This window comes from Melozone crissalis, unplaced genomic scaffold (assembly GCF_028551555.1).
Source record: "Melozone crissalis strain CALT ecotype California unplaced genomic scaffold, PUWL_Pcris_2 ptg000042l_1, whole genome shotgun sequence".
NCBI classification, from domain to species: Eukaryota; Metazoa; Chordata; class Aves; order Passeriformes; family Passerellidae; genus Melozone; species Melozone crissalis.
The window spans coordinates 42,097,215-42,125,083 of NW_026535820.1; the positions used below are offsets into that span (position 1 = coordinate 42,097,215).

Here is a 27,869-nt window from a genome sequence, read left to right on the forward strand (position 1 = left end):
CTAGAAGGACCTTCTCCCCAGGGCTGCTTTCCAGCCTGGGATGATTCTTCCCCAGCCGCAGGACCTGCACTTGCCTTTGCTGAATTTCACAAGGTTCCTCTCCACCCATCTCTCCAGCCTGCCAAGGTCCCTCTGCAGGGCTGCACAGGCTTCTGGAGTATCGGCCACTCCTCCAGCTTTGTGTGGTCAGAGAACTTGCTGGGGAGACATCTGTCCCTTCAGCCAAGTCACTGATGAAAGTTAAACAATGCTGGGCCCAGTATTGTCCCTTAGGTGACACCAGTAGGCCTCCAACTAGACTGTGACATTGATCACAATCCTCTGAGAGCTGGCATTCAGCCATTTCCCTATCCACCTCACTGTGCACTTGTCCAACCCCCACTTCCTGAACTTGCCCATAAGCACCTACAGTTACTAAGAGTAAACACACTGAACTTAGAATTCCTGAATCTTTTGATATTTTAAAGCAACAAAATTAATTACATCATGATATATGAAAACCACAGGACTGTTTTAAATTTTTCTTTCTTAGGTCACTTTTTTGTTTAAAACAATATCCTACTAATAAAATCTGAATCGCAAATATGCAGTCAAGTCTATCTGGTTTACTTACATCTTTGCAAACTAAATGCAAAACACATTTTTTCTCCTTCATAAGGCTACTTCAAGAAATAAATTGGGAGGAGGCTGTAAAATTCTTGTTTGACAAAAATATTTGCTTACAACACAATACATACATACATACATAGATCACACTTTAAAGGGTTGTCACTAAAATTTCAGGGGCAGCAAAATGTAAATGAACAGTTTGTCTCTAATGCATTTTGCAGGACAGATAGACACTTTCTGCAAAAGCTTTCATCTTCACAGATGCAGAAAAGGTCAAGCTATTCCCTCTGCAGTATGGGACTAATATTCTACTACTTTTGAGGGCAAAAAACTTAAAACTGTTTATTTCATAATTCTGCTAACTTTAATAGTGTCTGTAAGTTGACACCTACTGAACATAACTTCTCAGTGTATCTCATACCCAAAAAAAGAACTGCCATTTTTAATATGTGCTTATAATCTAGACTTGCAGACAGAAGTATGGTTTATCCCAGTCTGGGAAATTTATGAGGACTCTGATTCTGGAATATTACTCTGGAATCACTAATTCAGATCAGTCCTCATGTGGTTCTGCCATTATAATGCAGCAGCAGACTTCTCATATTTAAACTGGAATAAAGCCTGCATATTTTGAAATCAGGAAATCCACCTGAATACCCAAAAAGAAATACTTTGGAATGATTATTTCCAAAGAGCAATTTCAATCCCATTTGTTGGCAAGCTCTCCTGGACACATGACCACCTAGCAATGGTTTAGACCACATACTTGTTAGTAGCTTGTCAATGTATAGCCACCCTATATCAGTATATAGGAATAATTATTTTACTATTTAATGTTATAGAATGTTTGTTACCAGGAAAGCAGGTTCCTACTGAGTGCGAGGGTACTTCAGAGGATGCAAAATCTACAGCTAGGGCAAAATAAAGGAATGCGAAAGTGGCTGAAATACTTAAATCAATGATCTTACTGGACTTCTAGGAATGAAATGAGTATATTGTTTTCTTCTATTAGTTAATTCAGTACTCTTTTTAGCATTTTGCTGACAGAGTTTTCTTGTATGTACAGATTGCTTAACTGAAGGCTCACAAAGACACCAAAATAAGAATAAAGAAGTTCAAAGAGCAAAAAGTTAGTTATAGTAGAATAGCTATGATAACATTACTTAGCAAGACAAGCTTGTGACCCAGTAGTATTTTAGGTATATATTGCAAAAAAAAATACTCAAAAATTTTCAGAAGTTGGCAGGTTTTTTATGTCAGAGAAGTCACTATTTGTACAGCTTTTAGCAGATGGCACTATCTATTTACTTAGACATAACATCATAGCAAGATTAGGTTTCAAGCCTTTCAAGTGTGTGAAATCTATCTTCCATCAGAAATACCAATCCTTGACCCTTGCTTGGTAAGATTTTAAAGAACATTGGGCTGATATAGACTTTTGTTTTCCTTTCAGAACTAATGCCCTGAAAATGCCAGTACAAAGCATAACTTTGACAAATTTGTCTAAAAAAAATCACTGCCACCAGGGGTTGTTTTTGAAGGCTACAGCTGCCAACAAAAGAAAGCTGACTGTTTCTTTGATTCAGGGTACAGAGTCTGTACCCCCATACTACAGATCTTATTCCTTATTATGGATGCATAGAACCTTCAAAGTGAAACACAGAAAGTGAAATTTTAGAGAGTTTAAGTTATCTTATAGTGATAATTATTTTGTTTATCTCACATCATAGTTAATTAGCAGATATTTAAAAGTCAGTTGTGCTTCATGCTTGGCCTACTCAACTTTGAAGAAGTAGAGAGGGATGAAGAATCCATCTGTGAAAATAGCTCCAGTGAATATCATTGATGGATTTCTATAAAAGTTTGATAAATGTGTGAATTGCAATACCCAGGTGATAATAACCTGGTCAAACCTTAGGGATTTTCCCTAAGGAGAACCGAATTTATGTAACTTCTCTGGTGCTTCCTGCACCTTGAAGATGGCAGGTTTTTTTGAGAACTGATTTTCCAAAGTACTGGCACATCCCAAATGACTTTTCTCTAGCTGACTCTCAAAGCCAGCACAATTATGACAGGATGTTCAAAACTATTCAGGCATTGGCAGAAGTCTGCATGAAATACCCTCCACCTGCCCCCCATGGAAACCGGCAATCCAAATAACTGGCATGGGAAACTGATGAATGATGGGCATAATCATCAGGGCATAATGGAAAGTGCTGAGCAACCTAAACTATGGGTGTGACAACAGGTTTTGCCCATGGTAAGGTCTGCTGTCACAGTAATAAAGTGCAGCAAACTGCATTTCAAACACAAAAAAACCCCAACAAAACAAATGGAAACCCAAAAAAACCCAAAAAACCAAAACAAAAAAAAAAAAACCCAAAACATTCACCTCCAAATATATTTTCAAGAGCCTTTGCTAGCAGTATTTATAGGAGTAGAATCATGACTGGAGTGTGCTGAAGCAGATGGAATATCTGTCAGAGCAGCAGCAGGTCACAGGGTTTCTCCACTACTGAAAAGTGCTGGAGGAACAGACTTATGATGTGCAGAGCACATTAGGGTGATTATTAAGGAGACATAATAAATTACAAATAAAAGCAACAACACATGTTTTAGAGGCTACTGTGGGAAGATGAGGAAAGGAATAATGAAAAACAATTACAATGGACAATCTCAAGAAAATTATCTCGGCATTGAGATATTAGCTCATGAAAGAGTCTGCTCAACAGAGGGACTGAAGTTGTATTGTCTGAAAGCTCAGCAAGAAATCTAAACAAAGAGATTAGATAAGATTAGGCACTGAGCACTCTGCCATTTACACAAAAGGAGCAGGTGAGGTAGCACTCTTCAACATTCTGACTTTTTAAAGGCTGTTATTCATACACAAGCATGCCCTATTCCTCAATAATTATGTGAAGCGGATAATGAAGAGTGCACATCCTTGATCTGGGGTTAGAGACTAGTTATCATTGATGGAATTTCAGAATGAAGCTTTGGCACAGTTATACAGCCCTAAGCATGATAAACGTGAATACATTATTTAAAATAATACAAAAAAAAAAAAACCCCAAACCACTATGCTCCAAGGCATTACCTTAAGTAAGGTTTATCCATTACTCTGCTGCGTTTACCCATTACTCATTGCTACAGTATAGAAGTAATAGTTAGCAACATAATAGAGGAATGTGAGTATTAAAGCACCCAGAAACGCAATGGGCAAGTTTTAGATGTTTCAATGCCTAGAGAAATGTATAGAAATGTACTTGTACTCTGTCCACATACAAAAAGAAAAAAACAAAAAGAAATCCAGCATAAGCCAGGAAAAAACTAGTCAAACCAAAAGTAAATTATAGGTGAGAGAAAGATTACATCTGCATTCTTCAAATGAGTCCCTAACGATAGATGACAAGGAAAGTCCTTTTTTTTGTCTGGATCACATCTCTAAATCCTCTCCTTTTTCACAAAACAGACCTAGAATTGATGGTGAACTGTTTAACCAAGAAGAAAGCAAGGATGGCAAGTCTTTTGGTGCAATGAATATTTAATTACTACAAGAGAAGTCATACAACTACAAAAGACATGACTGAAAAACCCCACAAGGAATCATTTTTATCTCCTTTTAAATAAATCATTCCACTGGAAGATGAGACTTCATATACCTCTGGGCAGAGGAATAAATTATCATTTGAGCAGTATTTGAGGCATTTAACTACTGTTCTCAGTAAAATGGGAAAGGCACCACTTCTTTTTGTTTTGTTTTCTTTTGTTCTAAGAGAAATTTTAAAGATCAGACAATTAGATCCCAGTGCTCACACAGGGAGAGAAATGAATAGCCTGCAGCCATGCATGGGGTCTGGGATTTGAAACAGCAGTCCTACCCTGCAAGGGCAGAAGCATGTTTGGGCTTTGCAGCTGGAATAAAATTGACACGCCTTGGGAATTGTCCTGAGAGAAACAGAGGTAGCAGGGACCTTGGGCATTCACTCCTCATTACAAACAAAATGAGGCACCAGCCTTGAAATGTCCAAAGTGGACTACAGGCTGGGTGTAAATACTCACCACCACACATCCTTTTTCAGCTCTCTGAAGCAAGGAAAGATGAAATTTCCATGGAAACTGAAACTTGATCCTATGTAGGCCACTAAGCCAAGAAAATTCTTGAAGCAGAGACTTGCCCACATAAAACTTTTCCCTAAAGTAAGCTTTGCAGGACTTCCAATGGGGCCTAAAGTGTTCTTCTATTTCAATAGAAAATGCCAAAAATATGCTACATAAGACAGCATAAACAAAAAACAGGCTGGTAAAAAACTGAAAGGTAGAATTCTTCCCTTCCCTGGTCTAGGGACCAGGTTCTCTAGGGCACACCTCTACCTTCAGTCTTGTTTTCAACCCAGTAGCCTTTCACTGGCTTTCTGCATGGTACAAATTCCCATGGTGAGGCAGGTCCCTTGGAAATGTCCTTCCACTGTCACCAAGCCACATCTTTATTAGACCTGTGTCCCGGGGTCACCTCCCTGCTGCGACCAACTGTGTGGGCCCTGTGACAGCCAGAAATGTCTCTACCTGTGAATGGTCACGCTGCCTTTTAGGGGAGGTATAATATCTCTGTGCACAAATAATGTCTCTGAGCCTGAGTGTAGCAGCCAAGAGAGGCAACTGGCAGCCTTTCTCCCTCCTTTAACAGCCCAACTTTTCAGAGGAATATATGTTAAACAAGGTGAAGCCAAAACAAGGTAAAAAACCAACCACGTGTCTCTGTCATGGTTCTCAAAACCTCATGACTGGTTCATGAATGTCCATGTGATGTAACACAAAACAATCTCACTGAATTACCAGGAACACACACTACCAAAGAGAAGGTACAACTAACTGGATGAAATGAACAATCTCCAATAGCATGTTGTGCAGCCCAGATGTATTTTCAGATAGCCTATTGAAAAGTTGTGTGCTGAATTTTAAGTTCCTTAACTATCATAATACAGTCTACAACCAAGTGATTATTTGTAAGTTATCCTCTTTCTTTGGTTGAACAATTGTTGGCTGCATAGTCCTTTTACCTAGTAGAATATTCAGATTTTTACATTACAGTTTGCTGATCAACACTACCTTTAAATAGTCCCTTTTCCAAGTGCTCTTGATTCTCAGTTCATGCAACCCAATTTGTTTCTGAGTTCAAAGAGACATTGTTTATTCAGTTATAAAATGGCTTTAAAAAAAACCAAAAAACCCCCCTAAATTTGTTCAAGTCCCAAGCTTTAAAAATATTAAACCAGCAGCTATATGGCACTTTACCAGATAACTGTTTTCTATATAAAACATTTCTTACTATTTCACTTCACAATTTAAAATCTACATAATGACACTTCAATTCCTCAAGAGCCTCATCTAGTCCTAACAAGTTAGTACAAGTAGTCAGAGCCATTTTTGATAGACAGGGTACACAGGAAGTAATTGTTGAGAGAGACAATTAATTTGGATTCCTACTTGCAGACATTTATCCTTCCCATTTTTCTCCAACCCGCTGCATGTATTTTTTTCCAGTCAAACCAAGCTAGCTGATTCTTCATACCTGTATGTTTTGTAAAAGAGACATCTCTTCAGGGGGACCTTAATCACATGTTCCTGAAGGCCCACAAAAAGGACACTCTGGCTGTGCAGGATCTGAAGGCTCCTGATGGGCTCTCGCTGACTTTTCGGCAGGAGCTCAATTTCCTCAAGCAGACAGCTGCTTGAAGTCTGGTTCACTGGGGCAAGTACTTTCTTAATAGTGCCATAGTCTGAAAAGGCAAGAGGAAAATGAGTTACTAAAAATCACACTGGCAATTCTACCTGTTTGGTGTCATTCAGTGAAAAAATCTTTGTGTTGGATGTTTTCAATGAAGCTTAAGAATGCAGGATTATTTTGACTGAAGTTTCCTTATGCATTATAGTACAGTTAAAAGAACTTAGAAAACTAAAGGCTGTTTTCATGTGATGCAATGCATTAAAAAAAGAAAAAAAAGGAAAAAAAGTTAAAAAGTTATTAGCGCAGAACAGCCTTCAGAGCAGCAGTCACAAGAAAACAAGATTTCAAAGTCTGGCTTGATAAATGCACATTCATGCCAAGGGTTACTGACTTCAGTCTTCAGGACTGTCCTGAACTTTGATATATTGAAAGCATTGTTTTAAAAGCATTAAATTCCATAATTTCCCCAGTTTGTTTTAGCATTCTTTGTGTTAAAATTATGGGGTTTAGATATGTATCACATTCATTTAATAAAGCATATGTACATGACTATGTGGAGGTCTTGAGTCTAGGTGAATATGAATGAATGAGGCTGAACCCCTTCTTCTTACTTATCCTGATTTTAACCTCTGCAAAATCATAGCTTTTAGCATTCACTCTTCACTTCCATTCTTAATGTGATTTCTCAGGAAAAACAGTAATGCATTGAAAACCAGTGTCAGAGTATATGATAACATTTATGACTCACTCTTGCAAAGTTTTAAAATAATTTAAAAATATCAAAGTACATTTGTTCTGAACACAAAGGATCACATTCTCACACTGATAAATATTTTAGGGAGCCGCAGCATTATGTACTCTTTTATGTGCCAGCAAAAGGAAGTATTAAAGATCCAATACTGCAAACACACACAGAGATAAGCCCTAAAGTCTTGAAAGATTTCCCTTTTGAGTTGGTAATAATGGCAAGGGGAATGTTTGGGAAGGCCTGTTCTGCAGCCCAGAAAACCGAGGGTTTGCCATCCCTAGCACAAGGCCAGAGGTTTGGCTCAGAGTTGGCAGTGCAGGCTCTCAGGATGTGTCTGGCCTTGGCTTGGCGAGTACTGCTTTTATCCATGGCAGGGAAGGCCTGATGGTGGCCACACGTCTGTGTCCCCTACACCAGCTCCACCCTGGGGGCAACTGAGGCCAAGGGCTGGCACCCCTACACAGTCATTGCACCCTCCAGGGTAAATGGGCTGAGGGAGGGCAACACGACATTCCCAGACTTTGCTTGGGAAAAGGTGAGGAACAGCAAATAAGCAACTGTAAGAAAATACGAAAATACAAAAAAGCAGCCTCAAATAGACTCCAAAAGAAGAGAGGAGAGGAGAGGAGAGGAGAGGAGAGGAGAGGAGAGGAGAGGAGAGGAGAGGAGAGGAGAGGAGAGGAGAGGAGAGGAGAGGAGACGAGAGGAGACGAGAGGAGAGGAGACGAGAGGAGAGGAGACGAGCAAGATGACTGTTAAAAGCTCCTCATTTTCCTGAGAAAGAATGAGTATTCAATTCTAAGACCTGGAGTAGTATTCGCAAGGAGAGCGTATACCAAATAGCAGGGGAAGTCAATAGGAAGTTTATGCATAAGATATAACAAACATTACATAATATTATTTATTCTATTGAACAGTCAAAATGAATTATGATAAACCATAAATTATTAGCTCAGTGTATAAAATGGATTCCTCTTAGTCCATAGAAAAATTTTGATCATACCAAATCATGTATGCATGTTAAAGTCTTCTGCCTAGCCTCTCAGGTTTTAACATAATCACTTCATATACCTGTTTACATTTTTGTCCTTTTTTGATATAAACATGCTTGACCATTTTTTTGGAAAAAAAACTTTCAGTAAATGACAATTTTAATTTTTATTAACCTTTTTGATATAAAAATATCTAATTTGATGATTAGTTTTTTTCCCAAACAATCTAAAACAGACATATTCAAAAACCTAATTAAATTGTTGCCCACAGTCAGTTTTGCCCCACAATTAAGCAATAGGCAGCTCAGCTCAACAACATAACAAGCAATGTTTGCACTGATGATTACTGGATACAAAATCTTGACTATAATTACAGAAAGTTTCATGGTCAAAATATGGTCTGAGACTTTTCCCAAAATTCCAGTGCCTGTATTGGCTAAGGCAGAATTAACTGTCCTCACACTGGCTTGTATGGGGCTGTGTTTTGGGTTTGTGATGAGGGGAGGGGAGTGGAGTGAGTGAGAGGCTGTGTGGTACATGGAGGCTGGCTGGGGTTAAACCACAACACTGTGTTAATTACTGAGTGGAAGAGGAATGATTTGTTTTTGAGCATAGAAGTTGGAAAAATGTACTATGAAGGAGCAGTGAGATAATTTTACAGATGTAAATTAATTGGTATTGCTTTATAGATCAGTCAGTGCAACTCTATATCACATGCTAACTGGCAGACAACAGATTCAGTATGATTCATGACACATTGTACTTGGCTTGTCACAGTTTTCCTGCATAAGACAAAAATCAGGTACACATGCATTCAGCACATGCTTCTTCTACAGACTAATATTTCTTCCTACCACTGTGCTGGGTCTGGCATCTACAGACTGAATCATTTGCTGTCACCTTCCCCAGGAGAAGAAAAAACACATGACTGGAGGCCTCCCTCCCCTATGCCTACAAACACATTCAATTTAGAAATACAGCTTTGGACAGGAGAATATGATCAAACACAAAAACTTTCTGTTTCATGTGGCTCGTTTATTATAGATGGCAGACTTACAGTTCTTTTTATTCAAGTGTATGACCTGGAGATCATGGTTCCAGCAGCATACCACCCCAGAAAGAAATAAAATATTCTCACTTTGAGAACTGCAGCACTAATGCCTTCCGCAAGACATCTGTCATTGTCCTTGTTCTTCCTTTTTATCTTGGCATACATTCTTCATTCCTCATATTTCCTTTTGCTCTCTTTCAGCATCTCCCAAACCATTTCTTTTTCGTTTCTTGTCTAAGAGGATCAGCACTCAGAAATGTTGGAAGTCACAACTGACTGAGCTTCAGTTGAAGAAACAGGGCCTGAGATCCCACAGATTATCAGGAAGAAACACTGCTCTTCTCAGGAGCAATGTGGGTCATATGCAAACTCAACAAAAAGGAATAGAATGTTACCTGAGATCTGCCTCAATAAATTCCCTTGCTTCTGACTTCTGCAACCTATCTTCTCTGCCTTAAATTCCTACTGTGTATGACTTTGATTTTGCAAGGACCACCTGGGAGGCCAAACTAGGGTGAGGATCTGGTTTCACTCCACAACTTTGAGACAGCACAGATTTAATTTGTGCTTTGTTCACCAGTCTATGGTGCGTAGCTAGGGTGTGTAGCTATCAACATCCTTAAAATATACTAGCATGCAACATGGCTATATCAGACTTCCTTACAGTGGAAAATCATAGCCAGTGATTCCACTGCTTTCAAAAGTCAGGGGTTTTGCTCCATTGTTTCCAAATCTACTACAATGTTTGCAACACTAAGCACAGCCTCCAGCAAAGACTGCAGATTTCCTAAAGGACTTGTAGAAGTCCCATCTTCAAAAGTGTTGTCTGTCTGGCTATTTTCACACCACAGTTGCAAAGCAAAGTAGGGTGTAAAAAAAAGTAGGGAAAAGATAATTCTGGAACATGGCTCCTGGACATGGAGTTTTTTTGATCTGTCATAATCTTTCAAGTGAATATTTAGTTATATAATCAAACTAAGTGTCCCCTTCTGCCAAGAAACAGCTGAGAAGGCTAGTAACCACAGAGCAACTTAATGGATGCAACTTTATTGCCACAGACACAGGGAAAGCTGCAGTTTCATCACAAATGTCAAGCCTGAGCCTAACAGGCATTTAAGAATTCAAATGAATGGCATCTTTGCATCCTGACTGTAAGCAAGACATCCTGGGATAGATCCAGACACCTGACAGCCTTTTTTTAAGGATGGCCAACTATATAGAGGAGTAGTAAAAGATAATGACATTGATGAGAATGAGTAATAATGTGCTTTGTTAGTTTGTACTGCAGCAGTTTTAAAGAGACTTGCAAAACCAGCAACTGAACATTAGAAATCTAATGACTGGGAATGAAGAGAAAAATTCTTGTTGAAATATTGCTATGAAGAACTGCATGGAGAACATGAGACAGTGTTTTAAAGAACATGCTTGGAGGCAACAAAGTCTGTAAAGAACAAAATTATGATTGGACAAAATGAAAGGATGATTTCTAAAAGCAAAAAATAATTTTAAGATGTAAGAGGTGTAAATCATAGCCAGCAATGGAAAACACTGCAAGAGTTCAGCTGGAATCATTATAACATCTTTGGTGGTACTGGCAACAAAACAGAAAATGAACATACAAAGCAAACAGTAGATGCAACAAACTAATAAACTCATAATTCCCTGAGTTTCCTAACAGAAATAAAACCACTCAAGGAAGCTTAGCAAACTCTTGCTATAAAGGAGAATAAATATTTACATGAGCTGTTACGTTTACAAAATATTGCTGCTTTCTTTGAGCAAACAAATCATCACGAGGCAGTATAGCAGTAAGTGCATTTCACTTCTTCAAAAGAAGAGAAAAAATCTCTACTCATTTCTTTTTGAGAGGGAAGGACTTTCAATCTTAACTCCTGCCATAGTACCTTGAAGAGTGGGTTGGTCTCCAGAAAGCAACTGAACCAGCACCAGGAGACAGAATCCAAACCAATAGTTTTCAGGCAAGAAGCCTACAGTATCGTATTTCATTAATGTAGCTAAAATCACTGCTGTCTTCTAAACTATATGAGTTGTAAGCAAAATAAACTAATAATAGTCTCAAATATCTCTTCAGGACAGCTGTATGCCTATATTTAAGACTTAACAAACATTCCTGCAGTTTCTGAGCACAACAAGGTGCCTTTACAAATCTGAAAATCTCCTTACATATACCAAGAAAAATCCAAAGAAACAGCAAAATATACTTTAAACTATAAACTTTCAATGTAACTACAGGTCTGTTTTTCAAAATTCCCACAAAACATTCTTCAGAATAATAACATGTTTTAATCAGGTGGAAGGATGGGGTCCGTGTGATGGAAAGGGGCAGTCAACACAACACACAGATGCTAAAGAAACATTTGCAACCTCAGGAGATGCTTGTAACTAAACTTGAATAAGATACCACTTGTGCAAGAAATACTCTACTCTGTGTGTCATAACATGTGAAAACAGACTCATTGATAAACTTAACAATCTGGCAGCACAATGACCAGGGAGTTTAACAGATGGAGACTTGAGAGAATACATTTTCAAATGTAGCTGAAACAAATATGAATTATTTATATTTTCAAGAAGTCTAATTTGAAATAGACTTTGGAAAATTATATTCAGTAAGTAATTTAATTTTATCCATTACACACTGGTTTTGCATAGTATTAGTTGTATACAAATAATTTTTCCCATGAAAAAACAAAAGCATTAAGACAGTATAAAGACTGTTGAAATTAAAGGAAAAAAAAATCTGTTAATGCTAAAGATCTTGTAATTAATATCCATATGTAGATATAAACACTGGTTATAATAATCATATAATATTTGTATTAAACACCATAGAAACAATAACAACAAAAACTAGGGCATTAGAGTCACCTTCAAGGCAGAGGTCTTTCAGAATAATAAATTGAAATAGAAAACTGATTAACTGAATGTGCAATAGCAAAAAAATCAAAGAATGTGCAAGGTGATTTATAACCATTGAGCCACCATGAAAAATGTATCATCAATGTTTGCTCTCCTCCACCAGAGGAAAAAGCTCTACTGTGAAGTAGAATGTGCATTTGGCTAACAGCAGAAAATCATTCCAATGAACAGAAAGTATTAGGTTGCATAAGGGTTTTAGTGCATTCGACACAGAAAAAAAGATGCAGGAACAGCAAATGCAGCAGCTGGTTCAGCCTAAAAAGGGGAAGCCCAGGACTTATGATTTAGCAATCTGTGTAACATCAAAAAATACACATATGGTACAGAGAATGCAATGGGGTTTGAATCCTACTCTTCTCCATCCTTTCTAAAAAAACCTTTAAAATTAGTAAAATCATCAGTAGAATATGGATAATTAAAGCTTTGGCTATAACCTGTTTTTGCACATGGGGGTGGGGTACAATTAGGTTTAAAGCAAGGGGGTGTTTAGAAGACAAGATAATATAACCATGCTCTGTAACTTCTTTTTTTTTCTTTTTACCTGCAGATTTCTGGGATATATACTTATACTTGAAATACAAGAATACTCCAGTCTAAAGGAAAGTGGTAGACAGGGCTTCAACTCTTCTTTAAAAATTAAATATATACTATGGGTAAGCATAGTACTTCTATAATGATTCAGAAAATAAAAAGAATATAATTTGATTTTAAAATTCTGGCCTTAATTTACAACTTTAAGTTAATTTTTTTAAATATATTTATATGTACATTTATTATTTCTTTAGGGAAAAGTGTGAATCTCAAAATGAATATGTAATTGTGATGCTTCATCAAGATGCAGATTTTAATTTTTTTTTCTAATTTCTCTTTATTTTCAGAGCTGGTTAATGTTTGTCTCTCCATCTGAAACCTGCTTGAACCATGTGATTAGTGATAGTTAATTTTTTTTCTATTTTTAATATATTTTGATGGTGTAATAAAATATATAGATGTGATTTTTCTACAACTATCAGACAAAAATGGAGGTTAAAAATCTGAATGTTCTGTTTTGTGGGCATAACAGAGAATGAAAGAATCATTTAAACAATAAACCATTGTGATTTTCTTACTATTACAAGTCATTATCGTGATGACAACAAGGCAAGGGTGGATATTAAGAGAAATTGAGATATAAAGGACATTTATTAGATAAAAAAAGCAATTATGTAACTGCATAGCAAAACCTTCTATGACATACTGTAGCTGGAAATAAAAAAAAATCATTTTGTTGCATTTCCCTGAGAAATGTTGCAAATTGTTCTGCCTGGTTGATATTGAGATTCATTTTTAAACACCAAAATGTCTACTCAAAATCTTGGTTACCCTGTGTGCCATCACTAGCAGGAAACAGAAAAGATTAAGCTTTCTATTATTCAGGTCTCTTAGTTTTTCTTACTCTATTACAGGATACTTGAAGGAAAAAAAGCATGCAAGTGACCTGGAAAACTCATAAATCATTGCTCATTGACATCTAATTAAATTTCAGTAAATTAAATTACTGATGCAATTAAAAAAAAAAATAAAAAGTGCTACATTCTGGGGCTTGAAAAATCTTGCACTTTGTTCATCTGAGACCTTAGTACAAAACCATGAATATTTTTGGTGTTGGAGCTTTTGTCCCCATGTGAAGTAAAATAGAAGCATATAAACATCTCTGTTCCAGGTGTGTTACAGGACAAATACCAGGGTGTGTCATTTTTTTATCATTCCAGAATTTAAACCAAATCATTCTTTCCCCATGCTCAATATCAAAGGGCTCTGCATTTCAGAGGTTGTTTATGTAGTTAGAGAACAACAAAAATCTAAAAATCTTTGGCCATATAACTGCATTGAATTTCACAGCTTAAAAGCTTTTAGGAAAGTCCATGGTCATTGCTGCTCTGTTGGTAATTCCTTAGACAGAGAAGGTAACAAAAATTAGCAGGGAAGCTAAGACTTTAAATGTAAAAAAAAGCAACTACAAATGAAATAAAATTTCCTGCTTTGTGTCCAACTATGTGCAATACATAGCAATCTCAAAATGGGACATTCAGTCGTCCATGTCTTGGCAATTAGAAAGGAGAAAAAAAGAAGTGTTAAAAAGGTATATGCATAATTTAATATATTTATTAAAAGCTAATTTTAATTATATACAAACAGCTATACCACACAGTGCTTAGTGTATTAATGGTTTCAAACACCAAACAGCTGCTTAACTTAGGAAATGGGAAAGGCTTGACTCTTTCTCAGAAGAGAGCTTTGGAAGCAGTAGAAGAAAAACACAGAAAAACTCTATATTAAATTATTCTTATCCGGGTAAGACCCCGAGTACTTCTGCAATCTGGTGCAGTTTTGTTTTTCAATTCTTGGATGCAACGACAGCATTTTTGAATTATACTCTATAAAAAGCAAGGACACATAATACTTTAGATTTATGTTCTTTGTCTTTGGCTCTGATTCCTTTGTATTCCCTCTTTCCTATTGTATTTCAAGTAAATATTGATGTTCTTCCTTATAGTATTGGAAATGATTTTAAATCAACACTGAAATGAGATACATTTTTGATAATGCTTGTCAGCACAGGAGGTCTGATGGTCTATTACACATCCCCAGACTTCCATGCAGGGGAGAGAATTTAAGTCATTTATCCACTATTAAGAATCTGAAAGGAGCAATTTTAACCGAAACCTATTTGCATACCTTCTAAAATTATTTGCAACTTCTTAATGCCCCAGTGGTTATTCCAAGAGAAATTCAGTCATAACTCTTCAACTAGAGGACTTTCTCATGGTTGTATGTCGAAATTTAATGTATATTTATTTTATGAAGGGAATATTTATGGGGTATCCTTTCTAATAGAAATTTGAACTATTGACTTAAAGAACCTTTTGAATAAAAAAGTGTTGATATAGGTAATAGTTATTAAAAAAATAAAGACCATTCTTCAAAGCCATTTGTCTGGGAGGACAGAAAGTACATAGAAATTAATACCATGCCATGCAATAATGATTGCAGAACAAACTCTGTCTCTAAAAAAGAGTAATATCAAATTCTAAAAAAATTGTTTCCACTCGAAAAGTGAACCATTTTGGAATGTATCTATCGATGGAAATCCAGAGAATCACCATCTCAATCCTCTCTTTAGGAAACTGTTCTCCAGAGGAAAAGTTTGTAAACATTCAACAATTTTTAGAATACTTCTGTCCCTTGTAGATTAAATTCCCATGTGGTATAGTGTCTCAAAAGCATCAAGGATATAGTCAGTTTGCAGTTGAATTAGCAAAGCTTTCTTCCAGTAGCTACCATGCAGAGAGTTAAATACCTGCCTTTAGCACAGACAGTATCCACCAGTCCATTGGGTAAAACATTATATATTGGTACAAATAACCTTTCCACCAGTAGGACTTCCAATGAATCAAAAAGTTTAGGAAATAGGGCAATTTGTGTACCATTTCTTGGCAGTCATTTCACGCCTCAAATTGGAATTTAAATCCAGCTCCAGTCAGACTCATTCAAAAATCTTTCAAATAGAGAATTCAAGCTCTTAACAGATATTCAGATCTACTTGAGACTAAGATGCAAAGCAACTGGCAGCTAAAGCAAGCAGCATGCAGTATGCCTTGCTTTGGAAGACTATTTCTACAAAGTTGAAGCTTCTAGGTCCTCAAACTGGATCTCCAAACTGCTCAATCTTCTGGAAAAGACCAAGCAAGAACGGATACTAAATAACAAGTACGTACTGAATTACAAGTCTCAGTCACCACATCAATTATGTCTGTTTCTTTCACAAAGAAAATGAAACTATCTAAGATTATTAGATGGATTCTCATATAGTCTAGTGGCAAAGTTTTACCCTTCCTAGCTCAAGACCAGATGTTTTTTTGTTGCCTAACAAAAAAAAAGTAATTTCAACAACCTCAAAATATACATATTTTTAATGAATCATGCTCATTGACCCATCTTTATCTACTACTTCTATTTCCAATCTTATAGAGATTTGCCAGTTTGCCAAAATGTGCCTTAGAACTGAGCTAGAAATTCATAACATTTTGTCTGTGTTGAAGATTGATGTACCCATAACAGTTCATGCACTCCACTTCGAAGTAACATGTGTCTGTAGAATATCTATGAGCAAATGCTATGGCAGCTACAGTTTCTTAACAGACTATAAGAAAACATTTATTAATGTTTCATTTTGTCATTCATTCCTTTTATTTGCTGAGGTAAATCATTATCTATTTTTAAGACTTTATCAAGGAGTAAATATCTAATCTATATTTTATTTGCAATCTCATCTAATTATGTTTCAATTATAAAAGTTTTAGTAAAGAAAGCATAATATAAAAAAAATTAACTTTTTTTAGTAAACAATTTGGGGAATTGTGAAATCTGGATTCAATTGTCAACTTTTTTTCTATAGAGTTAATGTGTGAAAATATGAAAGAACAGTATTCTGAACAATAACACCACCTAAAGTGCAAAAATTAAAACTTGCAACTTCACTTCCTATCTCATTAAACTATAACCATATCTAATCACAAATATTTTAACAGGTACATTTCCCTACTGAAACTTCTTTTCTTATGCTGTTTGCTTGGCCACTGATTTGATTCCATGACAAATTCAAAACCAGTGACAGGTAGTTACATTCTTTTCCCTCAGTATTTAGGGGATAGTTGAACCAAAGGCAGAAAAGTCTCAGTTGCAGCCAAGAAAAATCATGGGGTTTTTTATGCCCTGTAAGGAATAGATGTCTTCCATGTCCTTAGGGATTTTTTGTGAAGTTACTACTTAATTAAAAAAGACATTGGAAAAAAATTTTAATAGTCCTTGGAGCAGGGAAAAAGGCATAATCTCTCTATCTGAATTCTCTACCAACTTGGTTTGATGGCTGCATGGCTACAGGAACTGTGTGCTCTGCATGTACATTAAAACATTTCCAGACAGTGGATTTGGGAGGGCTCCTCCACATCCACAGCAGCCCCTTCTCTCCTGGATCAACCATTCAACAAGGGGGTGCAAGGAATGGCTTTGAACTCTGAACATTATGAGGAATTAAACCTCAACTCTACATACCCCCCACAAATGTCACTGCCATCCAGATGATGTCAGTAGCAGACTGACCCTCCTCTCTTGTGCTGATGTGTTTATTACAGAGATAATCCCCAAGAAATGTATACAGTTTTTTCAATGCATGGCTACTTGATCATGTCCCTATACAGGGTATCATCATTTCTAACTCCTCCAGGAAGCTATATTAAAATGTGAATAACAATACTTTAATTATTGCCACTTGTTTAAGAAATGCAATTTAAGCAGAGAGGATATGGTTAAAACTACAGCATAAAATCAGATGAGGCTTTAATGAGTTGGGGGAAAAAAAGCTGTTTCTCAGGACTTGGCAAAGAGATGATGGACAAGAATTCCAAGCTTGGCTCTAGTACCTCACATTCTTTTTTTTTTGCTTGGGGAGTTGTCAGGAAATATCAAGTAGTCTATGTAGATCAAGGCGTGATTTGTAACAACATCAAGCAAACATTTCTTGATTTTACCAAACAATATTCTCATTTTGAATTCTTATTTAAATTACTCAAGTTCTGTCTAAAAAAGCACTCAGAAATAAAAATAAATACAAGAATCATGAAAAATGATGTAAGCATCCTCAAAGAAGGCCAGTAAAACTTTTTTTTTTGTCCTGCATCACACTAAAATAACTTGGCATATAAAAAGACACATTCTTCCAGCTTAGAAAAGGAATGGATTTCAACAATGTCAAATTCAACATTACATAGAATACCAAGACCATTTTGGGGCACCAAACCTACAGACAAAACAAAGTGTACACATTTATCAGTGTTGCTTGTACATTTATTACTACATCTGAATCAAACAGATGCTGCCAATAAGCACACTGACCGGTGAGCATGTGCTATGAGACTATCAGTACCAAGATTCCCATCAGATGTCTTCAGAAGCCTCAAATGTTTTGGTCTGTTGAACATGAATTCTTCTTTCAAAACAACACTATCAGAAGAAATGATTGTGAAAGAGCTCCTTAGAGCTGTACTTAAGGTTGTACTTAGCAGACAGTGAGTTACCTAGTTTGTACTTCCAGACAAACTAGAACAAGCTAGGCAGCAGTTCAGATACTTGCTGAGAGGACTGTGACTGACAATACGCTTTTACTTCCAAAATTTTACTCCCTAATACAGTTAGATGATAACTAAACAGATCCAATATCAAGAGCTAGATGTGAATAACATCCACCCTAGAGAATGCCCATTTGGAAATATACTGAAATTACAGTCCCTTTTTTTGTTTTGGCAAAATCTAGCTTTTACTGCACTAAAAATGACACATACACACACAAAACATGAAGCCCTGAGGCAAAGAAGACACAAGAGTTCTTATGGTTCTAAATAGGAAACATTACATTTGTCAAGAGACATGCAATTTCAATATCCTGGATTCTAAAAAAGACAAAGAAATAAAACTATAAGGTTGTTACTGGTTGCTGAAATTGACTACAAAACAAACAAAGAAGTCTATATTAACTTCCCATAAAATTCTCATGAAAAGAAAACTTCAAATTTTGAAGAGATCCTCTAAAATGTTTAATCAATGTCTAGGACTGGGCTTCTCAGATAATGGAGATGAGGACGTCTCAAGAGTTGTATAACCTCTAACCTAAGTAGTAGAGTAGGTAATAAATATAGATATTAATCGCAAGATGAAGTGGTTTGTGGGATTTAAGGCTTGATATCTGACACAGAGCAGCAGTGAAGAATGCCACACTGTGCTCAAAGGAAAAAATTACTATTCAATAGAAGCACTGGATCCCTGCCAGTCTTCCAAAGTTGAGATATATAAACTCTGATTGGATCTGACTGGACAGGGAGTGCTTACCACTCCTATTATTTTTTATTGCCTTATTTTGTACCACCAAAACAATAAATACCTTGTAGGACCCAACACATGCCATGAATATGATAGTGCTTTCCTACTGAATAAATTTTTCAGTGCCCAGATCAAAGAAGCATTTAGATGCACAAGTGGAGAAAACTATTTGTCAGATAATAACCCACAACAAACCTTGCCTGATTTCTTAATCAAGCCATATATGGTTATTTTAATTGGAAGTGTCAGAAAGACAACTGACTACTGTGCAGATCCAGAAGCATCACCAACTTGACTGAAGAGAAAGTTTCAGGAACTGTCCTCTACTCAAACTCATTTGTAGTTTGCATAGCACATGCCCCTGTGCCTCAGTCCCTAGGTGAGTCAAATCCAGTACATACATCCATATAGAACCTCAGCAGCAATTTCAGTGTAAAACACAGCTTTTGCTGAGAAATAGAGGAGGAAAGAATGATGCTGATTTTGTTTTCTAATAGTACTAAGTAAGAAATTAAATGGACAAGAAACAGAAACAAAGCTGGAATTAGAGAAAAGTCTTAGAACCTCTCACCAGAAGTTGTTCATCTCATTACTCTCCCTACTACATTAAAGTAGCCATAACCACAATACATAGCAATGGTATGCAACACATATAATCACATTACATTAAATTCTTTATATAATGGTCTAGGAGCCAGGATATCTGGCAATAACCAGAAAGTCTCACAGAGCTTGTTGGTTGAAAATCTTTGTGTATTTCCTAGGCAAGTGATGAAACCACTGGTTACACCACTTGCCTAGGATTGCAGTCATCACTACTCCTCCTAAAGGTATTCTGGTTGCAGTCATCGCTATTCCTCCTAAAGGTATGTAGCCATAGAACCAAATTTCCAAGATTTATCGGATAAGAAGTAAAAATAAAAAGAACCTAAAAATTAGAAGCATTAATCTGTAAACAAGTAGTTCTTTGCTCCAAATATAATGACTCTTACACGGTGACTTGATTAAAGTAAAATGCATGGAAAATAATCCATCTTTTGTGATACAACCTGCAGGTTACAGGATTCTTCACACAAATATCACAAAATAATATAATCCAGCATCTTCACATTTTGATGACTTACAAGACACATAACAAAGTAAGTAAGGCATATCTTTTATTGAGAAATTCTTTAGCTTGTTAAGATTTGCCATGTCCAATGACCAGACCAAGGGGGAAAAAATCCCAGTGATTATTAGTGCCACTGCTTGTAAATGCTTAGTTGTAAATCTCTGGATTTATTGAGGTTACCAGGAAAAATTATGCAGAATGAAGAAGCTTGTAAACATCAACAAAACCAGGAGCTCAGTAGAATATCCCATTTAATGACTCTTTTCCTGACAGCTGACATTAAATCTTGTGTATATCATGGACAAATACTTGTGATCCAACTTTGGGATTTTTAGAGTCGAAGCTGAGTTTCATGTAAGGCTCAAACTTTTCTTTCTTCCCATGATCTAACTATTTCTTCTGTGGTTGGAATAGGTTTATTGAGTCACTCCTATGCATGTTCACCTTAAAAGAAAGGGGTTTTTTTAAGTAAAAGGCCTTGCAGGCTATTCTAAAGAAGATTCAGCAACATGTGACAAAGTCAAATCCCTTCAAAGGGAAAGCTTCTTTACCACATCTCTCAGGAAGTGTCCTGAGTCCTGTGTACTCACAGAAGGGCTACACAGTTGGTACAAAGATCAAATTTCACCCCAAAATAAGGCTAATTCCAACACTGTTTCCAAAATTAAGACCAAGACTGTTGACTGGCAGTGTACCTACAGGGGCAAAATTAGAGTTTTGAAGGTAGGCGTAGATCATAATAGATCTTCGCTTTGAAGACATCAGGAAAACTCTGAGCCTCATGTAGCATACCTCTCTTGCTCACAGCTTCATATTTTCTGCATTAGAATTACCTAATAAGAAATGAACATAGGGGTTGTCAAGTCTAGTTTCTTCTTCAGAAGAAGTGATATTTCCAATAAAAAAATAAAAAGGGAAGAAGGAAAGGCTACTTGGCCATTCTAATTTTTTTAAGTAGTCAAACAGGATTTGAAAGCTCAGCATCACTATGACAAAGAGGAGCTGTTCTTTTTTAATGGAAGGCTGAGACTTTGTCTCCAGCTCTTCACAATCTGTTTCCCTCCCTGGCCCACACATTAATCTCGCTCCCATGCAAGCAGAGCCAGCTGTTCTTCAGCCAGTAGCTTCTTCTTGCAGCAATTCTGATTTCCAGTGGCAGCACAGAAGTGCGCACACTGTATGTTCTTCGGACATTTATTTATAGTCTTTATCTGACAGAGCTGGGCAATTATAAAGACATAATGATAATTTGTGGACAGAAAAAAGGGCTTCTCCTACTTAAATTTGTCCCTCGAGAAAACAGAACACCATCTACTTGCAGCAGACAATTCATGAACCTGATAACTAAAATATGAACAAACTCTATGAGCAAATAGCAGCAACAAACTAATCAAAATAATGACCTATTTATGGGTTGATTATAATAACAAAAAATGACTACAAATAAGTGCTGTGTAATTTGTGAACCAAATAAAGGGTTGCAATTCTCACATATAAATTGCTGTCAATGAATAATTTAACCAGCTCTAGTTAGAGCGATCTATTTATTAAGAAAGCTCACCAACTGGATCTGGCAGAATGATTCATCTCTACACACAGTGATAAAGCCAAGGAAATCAGTACTGCTGGACATTTCAAATGCCCAGTTTCATCCTCTGGAGCCACACAGTACAACTTATAACACTGTAGCCCTGATTTTAGATGTAGCCACTCTCATTTAGTACCATTTTAAAACCACTTAGCCCAGTATGGATGACACAATACATAAGACAGTGAAAAATCAACATTTCTTTTGTTAAATTACATAGAAAAACCCCAAAGTTTTGCATTATCCTTCTTTGCCTTTAGAGATATTCTACATGGAAAATAACATAAATATGCTAGCAGAAATATACAGCAAGCCTTCTTAGAAAAGCTAGGACAAATCCCAGAGTGATCCTTAGACTCTTCCAAGACAAAACAATGCAATCTTTTACATCTTTTTTTAGAACTTTGCAAAGATTTTTTTCCTGAAAGATTAACAATATAAACAAAGTGTTAGTTCAGCTAGGGTTTTCCTTTTTCAGAAATAGGTGTCACTGCAAAAGCTGAATAGAGTATGGTTATTAATTTTATGGCTCCCTATTTGACTTTTTGAAACAAATGTTCAAGATCATCACACTGCTGTCAGCACTGGTGTCTTCCAACATGCACCACCTTTCCCAATCAAAGTAACTGATGAGTATCCTTCCTTCAAGGCACTTGAAATGGCATTGCATAAGTCCAGAAGGCAACAACTTACAGGAAAATAGTTTTAAAGCCACTCCAAGGGTTCTTTACAACTCTGTAAAAGCGCACTATACCTTTGTCAAGCAAAGGCATAAAAAACAAAACAACTGTGTTTTCTGTAACAAAAAAAGAAAAATGGTTTTTAAAAAGCGACAACTATGTGCCACAGTGTATATGCCCCATTATCCATTTGTACTCTGATTCCACTGTTTCTGGTTTTGAGCTAAAAAGGATAAATACATGCAAATAGACTACCTATTATTTTCACAGTTGACTTCTGACTCGAATAACAACTACTTGATCCTTATTGTTATTGCATTCATATTGTAATTTCTAGACAAAGAAAGTGGTTCTTAACTGAGATGAAATGTCTGTATCTCCTTTCTACAGAAATTACCTACAGATTACTCCAAGAACCTCAATTCACTTAAGATAATGCAGTCAGGAATAGCACCAAATTGGAAAAAATGTAGCTAACTTAAGCTTTGTTGCCCTCTTCACCATATATGAAACATACATAAGCACATATTTTTGCTTATAACTCTCAGGATGGCAACTGCACAGATACTGCATATATTCTGACATCATGTGTATTGAACTGTGAAAACTGCACACTTTGATCAGAAGCTGTAGTCTGCCAGGAAAATGACAATATTCCATCAGAGACTTTTAAGTAAGAAACATACAACTTTTTTTCTTGTTAAGACCTTGGGTTGTTTCCTAGAAAAAAATGAAGTGTACTGATTACAAATGAAAATTTACAAGATGGAAGTGTAACAAAAATCACAGAAGAATCATATCAGGGAGTACTTTGCATAAGTTTACTCCCATCTAGGAAGACAAACAGAAGAAATACAAACTGTTATGATGGCATTCCCAAACTGAGTTTCAAGCAAACTTCCAAATCTCTTTATTAGATCGGGACTAGTTTCTGTATAATCTAAAGTTTAAGGGCTTAATGAGAAAAAATTGTTGTATTTGTGGATATTTGCTACCTGTTTCAATGCTTCTAAAGGCAAATGTATGAAAATTCTACCTGCATTTTCCAAAAAAATTTTTTGAAATTTCTTCTTCTTTCTAGTTGTTCATTATAATTGCTGTATGTTTTTCCATCAGAATTATTTTTGTCATTATTCTCGGCATTGCTACCTGCAGTTTTTAGAACTCCTTGGAAACCTGTTGTAATGTCCTCCAGTGACCTTTAAGCCTCAGATAAAACCTGGATTTATGGCATAAAAATTGTGGCTCACTTCAGTGAGCAATTCACTCTTTAGATACATGCAATGTAGCCAACAATAAATCTTGCTTCAGGTCTCATACTCTCTTTAGGTCAGTCATACACCAATTTCATCAGTGCTGTACTATAAATCCCAGTAACTGAGATCTATCACTGGGCATATACCACTTCTACTCAGGATACAGAGGGCACTCTGTACAGTGGTATTGAAGAACAGAAAAATGGGATGTTTTTCACCAAGCAGTTTTTAGGATGGCCTTTAAAGGTTTTCACCAGACAGTGCAAGTATTACCTTTTCTGAACTCCCAAGTTTATCATATGTTCATAATGCCCTCAAACTGGACACTATATCTTATAATTTTCTTATTCATTTGAGTAAATAAATACATTTGGAAAAAGCCATCTGAATAAGGGATACCTGCCCTTGCAGCAGCATCTTATTTTGAAAAAACCTAAAGCAACATTTTTAACCATGGGACACGTAGGCACTTAGAGTGTAGGGGAGAAATGAAGTGGAAGAAAGAAATATGAAGATAGGGGAAAAGGGACAAAAGGGAGGGAAACAAACTATGATATGTTGATTGGATTAGAATTTTTTATGAAGAAAGAGGCCTTTCAAACTTAGAGAGTTTTAAGGATATCTAGTGTTTCTATAGCTTGATCTACATTTCATGTATTGTTATAGATGTCTTTTAGCTCAGAACATCATGAATGCTTTAGTTCATCCATGCATGCTTTCCTTGATCTTCTTTTTTAAATCATGGAAAATTTTTCCAGGGATTTCTTCTTGCCTAAAGCCAGCAGCACAAAATATGCAGGAATTGATATATCCCTTCATTCTGTGTTAGAATTCAGTACAGAGAAAGATTAAGATGTTTCTCCAAAGTACCAAAGCATACTTTTTTATATAAGCAGTAGCTGTTAAGCCCTAGCACACCAGAATCTCCTAGCAGAATGATGATTTGGCAAAGGTTTAGGAAATGAAGACTGTTGACTCAGCAGATTAATGCACTTGTTTGCTTACTCCCAGTCTCTCCTAAAGTAACACTACATCAGTAATACTACGTCTATTGAAGGTTTAATCAAATTAGATTATACATTTATACTTTCAGGGTCATTCTCCCCTGTAATATTTGTATTCTAAAAACAGGGTGTGGGTAGGTGAGAGAAAGAATGTTCTCGTAACTATTGGTCATCTGTTTAAAAAAATGGGATTTTTGCTTTGAGCAACAAAGACAGCAGAACATTCATTTTTATTAAATCTAATCTGTATGCCTGCTTTTCCACTGAAGCTTTGTGCATTTTAAAAGACAATTTTTAGAGAACATTGGAATTAATTATAACTTCAAAAGTTATGTGGTGTACATCTCTCACAGCATGGTTTGGATCCATCCTGCTTTCCAATGCTAAGTGCAAATTGCATACTGGCAGAACTTACATCAGAGTTGAACGCACTTTCTTAGAGGCAGCAGAAAGTACAATAAGAAGGTACAATTACCTTCTGTACCAAAAGTGAGTATTAGTACTTCTTAGAAAATAAGTCTTAACACTTACACTCCATTGGGGTAGAAGGAATGTTAACAAAATCCACTGTGATTCAGTGAAATACATGTGAAATAGAATTGACTAAGTCAAGAAAACTGCAAGAATAGAATGGGGGTTTTGTCATATGCTTTCTCATACTTATAAAACATACACTGTCCACTTACAGGAAAGCATGTGCAGAGTTTAGACTAAAGATCCAGCTAAGATAAGTACCCTGCTTCCATGAATGATCAGAACCAGACATACAGAGAAGAATTAAAGTGAAAGGCAAGGATACATCACAAGGAGCATAGGGGCAGTATTTTTTTTAGCAGCACAAAAAGAACACGGAATCACTCCCGAACACAATTTATTAATGAACCATGAAGCATAAAATTTTAGATCCTCACTTGCTGATTCTAATGTAAATGGTTACGCACCAAGGGAAACTGAAACCTAAAGACAATCAGAATTATGACAAATGTCATTATTCTTGGTGCTTCCAAGACTGTAAATAATGTAAATATCCCACAATGTAGTGATAGTCTCTTCATATAAAATCAATTCAGTGCATGTATCTGTAATTCAGGTTTAGTCAGGAGGTTTCTACAATACCAACATCAGTTAGCATTGGCATGATTTCACTTAAAATGTTCTGATTTACCAACCAAAAAGCTGTTTTGACTAGAACTGGTCAAATGCAAGCATATTTTAGCCTATCAAAAACTTTTCTGTTACTGCCCAGCTTTCAAAGAGCACAATGAGACAAACTGAACATTAAAAAACCATTGCTTTGATGAACTATTCCCTACTAATGTGCATAGGCCCAAGTACTTAAGAACTATCCTAAGTTTTATGCCTTAAGGCTTTAAACTTATTAGTCCAATTTAGTATTTCAGTCTCAGCTGGGGACGCCTTTGTTCTGCAAAAAAGTTCTCCAACTCCCTCATTATTTTTAAGAAGATTGAAATTTTGAACCAAGAGGGCATTAGCTCTAATGAAGGCAATACAAGGTGGAGGATTGTTTTTCTTTTCATGCTAAGCTCACATAAAAATGGGCAAACAATGAGGCAGGGTATAAAACTGCATAATAAATATCCTAAAAATGATATGAAAAGGAAAGTTGTTGTATTTGATATTTACAAAGTTACTTCTTCATCAGAGAGTCCTAAACCATCTTGTCTTGGGCCCTTAACTTTGTACCTTTAACTAAGTAAATGGAACAAAAGATGGTGGAACTTTGGAAGTCCTATTTGTAGAACTTCCAACGCTTGATTTGATTTACAAGCTTCACAGCTTCAAAGAGAATAGGAAACAGACACCAGAACTGGAGTTCACAAAATAACATAAAAGACATTGTAGTGGCTAAATTGATCTATTCAGAAAAGGTAGAAGATAGGTGATTGTGTCAAAGAGGAAAAGCCAATGCTCAAGGTGCTGTACACGTATTTCATAAGTAATTAACTGAACATTAAAACCCAAAGACCTCGTAAATTTTTGCAGTTATCCCAGCAAGGAAGATTCATACCTGTGGCAAGATAGATAATATGGAAAAGCATGTCCTTGCCCTGCACAACATCCACAACCACATGGGAAAATCGGCTGTTGTCTTCCATGAAGTAAGGAATTGGAATAACTGGTTGAACAACTTCATGCATTAAGAAGAATTTTTGTGCATCTTGAAGATTTCTCTCAGTCAGATTTACATACAAACCCTGGTCCATGGTGCCACACTGTAAAGACAGAAACATAGCATGATTCTATGAGCCAAAAATAACAATATTTACCCTCTGATTTACAGCACAAGAAAATAAAAGTAAGAGCATATCTCAAAATGGCAATGTGGAATTTGACTTTCAGGTCCCATTTTGGTGCTAACCAGACTGTCCAGGGACTCAGGGAGCTCAGTTTTCCTGAGGCAATACTATGGAGGCTCCCTAATTCTGAACCATATGGAAGAGCACCAGACTGACCAGCACAAGTGGATTATGGAAATATTTTGCTATATTCTATGTTCAAAGGGCAGGAAAGAGAAAAACTACCATTCAAAAAAAAAATTTATTTTCTGTATAATTTTCTTTATAATTTTCACAGACCTCAGTGCTAATGACATAACAAATTTTCAAAGGAAACCCCATGCCCTACCACTGCCAGGGTCTGACAGGAAAACCAGGTGACAGTACATCATGTAGTTCTAGAAGCTTCTTGCGACTCCATCTTAAGTAGCAAAAATGGACAGTGTAGAGGTCTATGTAAATATTATCCACAGCAAAGACTTTTTTTTTCTTTAAAATTGACCATATTTTAAATATGAAAACTGTGCTCTTTTCTTACAGGAAAAATTCCATAAGCTGCATGGACACGTTTCAAACACAAATAAACAAAGCAAAATAACTGGGAGTTAATTATAACATATTTATGTTCAACTGAGGACACAAAAGAGAAATCTTCTTAATGCATGGGAATGTATAAACATTTACATGTTTACTCAGGCATAAATGCATCACAGAAGTAAAGCACTACTTCACAACACTTATCAAATATTTGGGTGACGTGAAAGGCATAACTAAGTCACCATTTTCATTCTGCTTTACTATGTCATAAACTATGCCATGAATTATAGCGTGAGCAAAACCATACCAGGTTTTTTTTATTATTACTATAATTTCAATCCAAAATTGAGTGATTGTTCCAAACCCACAAATGTTAAAAAAAGTCAAACAAATTATTTCATAATGGGAGATCA

The 27,869-nt window shown here is 36.2% G+C and overlaps 1 protein-coding gene across 2 annotated transcripts in view; it reads right to left on the bottom strand.

Moving 5' to 3' along the window:
• Window positions 1-27,869, bottom strand: part of SEMA5A (semaphorin 5A) — a 310,103-nt gene that overhangs the window by 86,233 nt on the left and 196,001 nt on the right. For both annotated transcript variants that reach the window (XM_054284906.1, XM_054284907.1), the window contains exons 12-13: window positions 26,652-26,856; window positions 6,182-6,389 (exon numbers count right to left, since the gene is read on the bottom strand). In XM_054284906.1, coding sequence (XP_054140881.1) covers window positions 6,182-6,389; window positions 26,652-26,856 — 413 coding nt within the window. The remainder of the gene's footprint in view (window positions 1-6,181; window positions 6,390-26,651; window positions 26,857-27,869) is intronic.